This window comes from Charadrius vociferus, unplaced genomic scaffold (assembly GCF_000708025.1).
Source record: "Charadrius vociferus isolate BGI_N301 unplaced genomic scaffold, ASM70802v2 scaffold1768, whole genome shotgun sequence".
In the NCBI taxonomy this organism is placed as follows: Eukaryota; Metazoa; Chordata; class Aves; order Charadriiformes; family Charadriidae; genus Charadrius; species Charadrius vociferus.
This window is the reverse complement of record NW_009649783.1, coordinates 44,065-50,591: the sequence shown is the minus strand read 5'-3', so window position 1 is coordinate 50,591 and position 6,527 is coordinate 44,065. Positions and strand designations below refer to the sequence as shown.

Here is a 6,527-nt window from a genome sequence, read left to right as displayed (position 1 = left end):
CCCCCCAGCCCCCGTCGATAAGTTCTCATTTCGTTCGGTTTCCTGGTGTGTATTAAAATCGCTGCGAGGGGTTGTGCTCTACCTGCTCAGGAGCTGAATTACCTCTGACCTGCGGAGAGGGGCAGCCCCTCTTTGTTGTCGATGTTGTAGTGTGCGACCACACGGATCGATAAAGGTAGTCTTCGTTTTCTTCTTTCCCCCTCCCCGGTATTTTCCGATTAGGTTAATGCACTCTGTGTGCGCAGCTGGAAAGGTGTAGGCGTTTTTCCCGGTCGTGAGAGGGTGGCTAGAAGAGTTAGTGTAATACCTGCTGTAGCTGTGTCTGGCGCAGCCCCTTGCGCTGGTATGGGTGATGTCACGGACTGTAAGGATAGGTAGTGTCCATGAGCTGTAATGGCATGATGTATCTTTACCAATGATGTCATACTTCACACTAAATGTTTAAAAAAAGAGAAAAAAAAAAAAAAGTAACCTGAAATTTTGTTTATTCTGCACCAACAGGTCTTCAAAATCTATCCAAATTTTATTATTTTATCAGGAAAAAAAAAAAAAAAAGAAATTTGTGTAGATCGAATACGTTAAGACAGACAATAAGTGATGTAAATTGTTGAATAAAAATTTTAAAGTTTGTGGGTGTCAGTGTGACTTTCTTTTTTGCGCTCTCAGGGAGCATCCCTTGGCCCCCCGGGATGCTGCGTGGCTGACGACTCGACTTTGGGTCCCTCAGGCCCGGCGGCGCTCGGCCACACAGCCTGCAGCAGCGCGGCACACACGGCTGTGCGCGCCCGGGTCCCCGGTGGTGGTGTGGTGCGGTGGGGTGGGGGACCGGGAGCGCGGTGTTCTTCACCTTGACTGGGGAAGGGGAGTGCAAGGAGGGAAGGAAGCCACAGAGCTGCAGCGACCAAGGATTTGGCTGCTGTGTTTGTGCGTGCGAGACAGTCGGGGGATGAACTCGGCTTGGTGTGAGCCCCACCAGGGTTCAGTCCTGCTTAGACTGGGCAGGGAAGAGTCTGGTCCCTGCTACTGGGATGGAGATGTGTGACTTCAATCCCAATCACGCAACAGCAAACAATAACCAAGCCGGTTTATCTTTTTCTTTCAGTCACATTTATTGGCAATTGTGGCAGTTGGTACTGTTCGGGAGTGTTGTCCCATAAGCAGTTGCAGTACAAGAAGGGGTGGTTATTTTGGGAGGGGAGTATTAGCACCAAAAGGGAGCCGGTGAGCTTTAGAAACCTTGCAGAGATGTACTGGAAGGTGGGGGAGCTACTGCTGGACACGCCTGATGGATTGGATCTGGGAGGTCTGGGCGTGTGAACCCCACTCCCTCCAGTGCTTGTAGTCTCCTCCGTGGTGGTCAGACTCCAGGACGTACTGGTAGCCACGGTACCCGGGATACTGGTAGCAAACCCAGCTGGAAAAAAAGGAGTCGTCAGACAGCCGTAAGGGGGACAAGAGGTAAGACAAGGGGGTTGCGGGGTGTCCCCCCTCCAGCTGTGGTAGCACAGCGATGGCAGTGGCTTGTCCCTGCTGCCTGTGGCCCTTTGCCCGTCACTTACGCGCCGCACTGGATCTTCATGGAGCCCACTTCGTTGTTGGCCCAGCCCATGGCCTGCAGCGAGGGGTAGTCATCACCTATCTCCCACTGGCGGCCGATGAAGTTGTCTTTCTCGAAGATGGTGATCTTGGATTCCTTGTGATTCTGGAGGAGAAGAGCAGGGGGTGAGGGGGAGGCGGTGGATGGGGATAGCAGGGCGATGGCTGTCTCTCCCTATGGTGTTGCTTGGGAGGGTTTCCTGGGGTTTGTGTGCACAGCCTGAGGGAGGGATGTGTTCAGACCCTGGGCTGGTTTTTGCAGGGGAGCCTGGTTTTCCCAAAGCCCTGATGTGTGGGGGTGCTCAGCATGGTGAGGCTGGGCCAGGATGGGGTAGGTTTCAGTGACAGCTATGCCACAGCTACCATCTCAGGCTGGCTGTCCCGGAGCTCTGGTCATGTACAGGTGGCCCAGAAGTTCCCTTAAAAGTTTTAGGAAAACAGGACAGCAACAGCAAATCCTGCTGAGCATGGGGGAAAAGAGCTGAGCCCACCCTGAGGTGCCTCCGCCACCCACCCAGCCTCTGGCACGGCTGTGTTTGCCCTTCCTAACCTCACTCCCTCGGCCTGGTGGTATTCCCTGGGACACTTTAATGGGATCAGAGTTGCGAGAGCTCCGTGGGAGCTGGGACACTCACAGCGGAGCAGACGGGGCGGAAGGACATCAGGCGCTCGATGTGATAGGCGTTGCTGCCGCTCCAGGCGTCCCAGCGTGGGTACTCTCCCCTCTCCAGGATGAACTGCTGCCCGCAGAAGCCGGTGTGCTCGTAACCCACCCAGCTGCAAAAACAGAGCAAGGGCTGCCAGGGCTTCCTGCAGCAGCTCTGGGCCTCCTGCTCAGGGCTGGCACCGGGGCACAGATGTAGGTGCGAGGAGGAGGTTGGGGTCTGGCCTCTGCCCGCAAGTCCGGGAGGGAAGGAAGCAGTGCTGGATGTGGGCAGAGCAGCCGGGGAGTGTGTAACCGTGTCTGGTGCCTGGGAGGCTGCCTGCATGGCAGCGCCAGCATCCCCCGGCTGCGAGGGGTGATGGGGTCCCTTCCTCAAGGGGCCCAGCCTGCAAGGCTGCCTCCTTTTCCTCTAACGCTCCGTGGTTATTGACGCAGATCGGCATCCTGTTAGGATACCACAGGACACTCCCGACTGCCCTTCTCTCCCAAAGGCTTCATTTCTTACTTGTTTCCCAATTACAACCTGGCACAGCTGGAAAGACCTGAATTCCTAATGCCCAAACCAGGCAGAGCCCATCTGGCTGCGGGCAGGGCAGGGAGCTGTTGCCTTTCTCCTTTTCGGGTCCCCCTCTTGGCTGAAAACAAACATGGAGAGATGAGAGGGATGCCTCCGCCCCGCTTGCAAGGCCTGGTGCTGCCCGCACCTGCCTGTCCCCAGGGTGGGAGTCTTCCTGGGCATGTCCCCTTCCAGGGACTGGGGACGGGACAGCCGCAGCCGAGCAGAGCAGGAAGGCAGAGGCTGGGCTGGGGGCTGGAAGGAGGATGGCACAGGCTGTGCGCCCCACAGACCCCCTGCTTATGGGGTACGCGGGGTGCTGAGGGACACGCTGAGCCGGGGAGGTCGAGGGTCTCTTGCCACTGACCCAAACCAAGCCCCAGTCCCATGTCCCGCAGTCAGCCTCCCCCCCGGTGCAAGGTGACCAGCCCGATTAGGAACACGTCAACTGGAGCAGCGAGCTGATTACGGCGTGAGCACGCATGCCTCTGTAATCCCATTAGCATTACAAATCCTAAATATAGCAGCGCAAATCTATCGTGTCTGCTTCCCCGGCCCCAGCGGGATGCTTGCCGTGGGGACCGCTCCTTACACACAGCATCTCAGAGCAGCTCGGGAGATGTCTTGCCTGTGCCATGGAAGATTCCCATGCGCAGGGAGAAGCCCGGCTCTGCTCCCTACCCCTGTCAGCAACTGGGGCAGCCCAGCACAGGCTGTGGGAAAGCTCTGCTGTGGCACTGGGGAGCTGCATGGTGCGGGAAGAGCACGGGGCAGACCAGGGCTCGGCCCTGGGGCAAGAAAAGTGGTTCACAGGCACAGTGCTTCATGGGGTGACATAGGCAGATGGGGACCAAGCTGAGCTCAAGAGCCACTCGCTGAGCACTGCATCCTTGGGCAGCATCCTTGTGGGGCACCAGGGAGCTCCGACCCTGGCTGCTCCCAGACTGCAGTTTTGGATGATGCCAAAGGCATTGCAGCTGTCCTCTGGCTCCCTTGCCTTCCCAGGGCTGGCTGCTCTATCCTGGCAGTATGGGATCCCCCGTGCCTGGCTTCCCCCAGCTGCACCGCTTGGCTCCAGGCAAGCAGAGAAAGGACAGCCAGCCCTGGTCTACACTCGGGGACCCTTCGCCCCACCAACCCGCCTGGGAAAGCATCCCCACCACTGGCAGACGAGTACTTACGCGCCACACTCCACCTTCAGGGAGCGGATGTTGTCAAAGCCGCACTCCATGATGTTTGGACAGGCCGAAGTGAACTCCATCCTTTTGCCCTGGAAGTTTTCTTGGTCGTACACGGTGATCTGGAATGGAGAGCGAGCTGCCGAGTTGGGAACTGCTCAGCAGCGGCCCCAGGTGATTCAGCATCTCTTTGAGACGGAGGGTCACGCTCCGTCTGGGAAAGAGCCGTCGGAGGCTGCACTGGGCACCCCTCTGAGCTGGGACGCAGCCCCACACGTCTCCGTGCATCCCTGCACTGCTGGCCCCGCGACGCCCTGCCTTGGTGTTGGGGGAGCCGCATGCTGGCCCCCGCTCCGCTCTCCTGCTCACCCCTGCGGAGATCAGTTCCCGGGGCAGCGGTGCCGTCCGGAGAGAGGAGCGGAGCCGTTCTGGGACAGGCGGGTGGCAGGGCTGTGGCTGGCGGTTCTCCCGGCCTCTGCTCCGAACGCTCTAGGGCAAAGAGGATTAACGGGGGAAAGGGCGAGGGCAAACTCCCCAGGGGGCTGTGGCTGACACTCTCCTCTCCCGCAACAGCTCCAGGCTTTGGTGGGGTGCGCCCCGCTTGCACATGTGCTTCTCCTCTCCCTCTCAGCTCCCGCCTCAAACGGTGTCCCCGGGTTGCCAGACCCCTCAGGGCTGCTCCCCGCCTTGCTCGGCTGTGCCCACCACCTCTTTTGCAGCCCTTGTGCCTGCCCCTGCCCGCCCTGCCCACCTGCCCGCACCGACAGGGAACGGGTAATAACAGCATGTGGCTTTTGGGGACTGCCGTAACTGCCTGGCACAGGACGACTGGTAAGAGCAGGGCATGGAGGGGCCAGGATGCTGCAAAGAGGCTTATGAAAACAGCCGGGAGGTTTTTGAGCAGGTGGGAGGCAAGTTCCCATGGGCAGAGGACAGGGGTGCCTTGCTTCCTGGGCTCCCCCCTGCCTCACTGCCCCCCGTGCAGCTTTTCTGGCCCCCGAGGACTGGGTTTGCCCCTCTCCCTGCTCCCTACATGCACACCAGGAAAGGCGAGATACAAGGGGTTCGAGGACGTACCTTCCATGGGCCCATGGGGACAGGCAGAGGGTTTGTCTGAGCCATCTTTGTTGCTGGAACGGTGTCTGGAGAAGGAAGGAAAAGCTGTTTGTACCGCAGTGTGTCCCCCTGCATCCCTGCTGCCCGCTCATGGGGCTGGGGGAGCGCTCTGTGCCCAGGGCGCCTGTTGGAAGGCAGCCACCCTGCTGCTGGGGATAAGCCACGCCAGTTGCAGCAAGACCCTCTTGCTAGCCGCAGGATGGGTTGGGGGACACGGCTGGGGGCTCTGGGACACATCCAAACTGGGGTGCTCCCTTCTCGCTGCTGCGGTGCCCCTTCCCTCTTCCCAGCCGTGGCACGGAGCCTGCTTGCCCTCCAGGGCGCAGTGCCTGGCTCCCCCCTTTCTTCTTCCCCGAGACCAGGCCATTGCTAGGAAGAACACCCCTGAGCTGGACCTGGAAGCTGTGGAGGGGGACACGGGCTGCCCGGTACCTGGCGGTGTCCAACAAACCCACCTGCTCCCCTCTCCCTGCCCCAGCACCCCGGCTATGCCTCCCTTGGGAGGCACGGTGAGCTCCCATGGACAGCCCCGGCTGATGGTGGGAGATGCCAACCGGGGTGCCGTGCAAGGGGCCATGGCCGTGCAGGTGCCAGGAGTGGCATAGCCCCATGGTAGAGGGTCTCTCAGCCACCCCGACTGCCAGCGGGGACGTGTGAGCCTGTCTTTTGCCACGGGAAATGGCGATGGTCCCTCTGGGTGTCTTTTGCCACCAGGCGAGGGGAAGGGTGTCTGCCCGGCTGGCCAGCGGCAAGCGGGGATGAGCGAGGGGCGAGGTGGGAGAGGTACGGATCGGTCCCAGGACTCACCTAGCTCAGGCGGTTACTGCTGCTTCGCCCATGTAATGTTTGCCTACTTCAGCGGCTCGGCTTTTATAGGGTGCTGCTGGCGGGGAGCCGGTGCCAGCGTTTGCAGAGCCGTCAGCACAATGCTTGCTCTGGCATTGTCCCGCTGATCCCCGGAGATTTCAGCTGCTCATCCCCATGGTCTGAGCCACATTCTTAGGGAAAAAGAAAAAAAGAAAAAAAAAAAAATTTGATAATAAAAAAAAAAATAATCGGGACGGTTGTTTGCACAGATAATCTTGGGCACAAATGACTCAACGGTTTGACTGCTCTGGCATTTTCCATGGGCAATGCACCGCGCCGTCACGGGGCTGGCCCGGCCTTGGCGCCGGTTGGCGTGGTGGGGATGGCGTGGTACCCTCCTGGTGAGACCCCGCGGGTGGTGGGCTTGGCTGAGTGCTCATGGGGCACCACCGTTGCCTTGCTCCACTGGCCATGCCGGGTCCCTGTCTCCATGTTGGTGTGGACACCCTCCTCCCACCGCGGCCCCGTGGCAGGCGAAGGGGGGCTGTGAGGCTGCTCCTCCCCGCTCGCTGGGAGCTGGCATGGGGCCTCCCATTCACTGGCCCGGCAG

General features: G+C 59.9%; 1 protein-coding gene across 1 annotated transcript; it reads right to left on the bottom strand.

The window, feature by feature from the left end:
- Nucleotides 1-1,095: 1,095 nt before the first annotated feature.
- Nucleotides 1,096-5,943, bottom strand: CRYBA1 (crystallin, beta A1). Its single transcript, XM_009890883.1, has 7 exons — nucleotides 5,918-5,943; nucleotides 5,072-5,136; nucleotides 4,364-4,483; nucleotides 3,998-4,116; nucleotides 2,232-2,373; nucleotides 1,560-1,702; nucleotides 1,096-1,414 (listed from the first exon to the last, which is right to left on the bottom strand). The coding sequence occupies exons 2-7, from the start codon at nucleotides 5,114-5,116 to the stop codon at nucleotides 1,267-1,269; spliced, it is 717 nt and encodes a 238-aa protein (XP_009889185.1). The 5' UTR covers nucleotides 5,117-5,136; nucleotides 5,918-5,943; the 3' UTR covers nucleotides 1,096-1,266.
- Between the last annotated feature and the right edge of the window lie 584 nt (nucleotides 5,944-6,527).

Coding starts and splice junctions, on each gene's coding strand:
- CRYBA1 (XM_009890883.1), bottom strand. CDS start 5,116: ATGGCTCAGACAAACCCTCTGCCTGTCCCCATGGGCCCATGGAAG. Junction 4,484..5,071: donor TCCCCATGGGCCCATGGAAG/GTACGTCCTCGA, acceptor TCTTTGCCCTAG/AGCGTTCGGAGCAGAGGCCG. Junction 1,703..2,231: donor TCCGCCCCGTCTGCTCCGCT/GTGAGTGTCCCA, acceptor CTTCTCCTCCAG/AATCACAAGGAATCCAAGAT.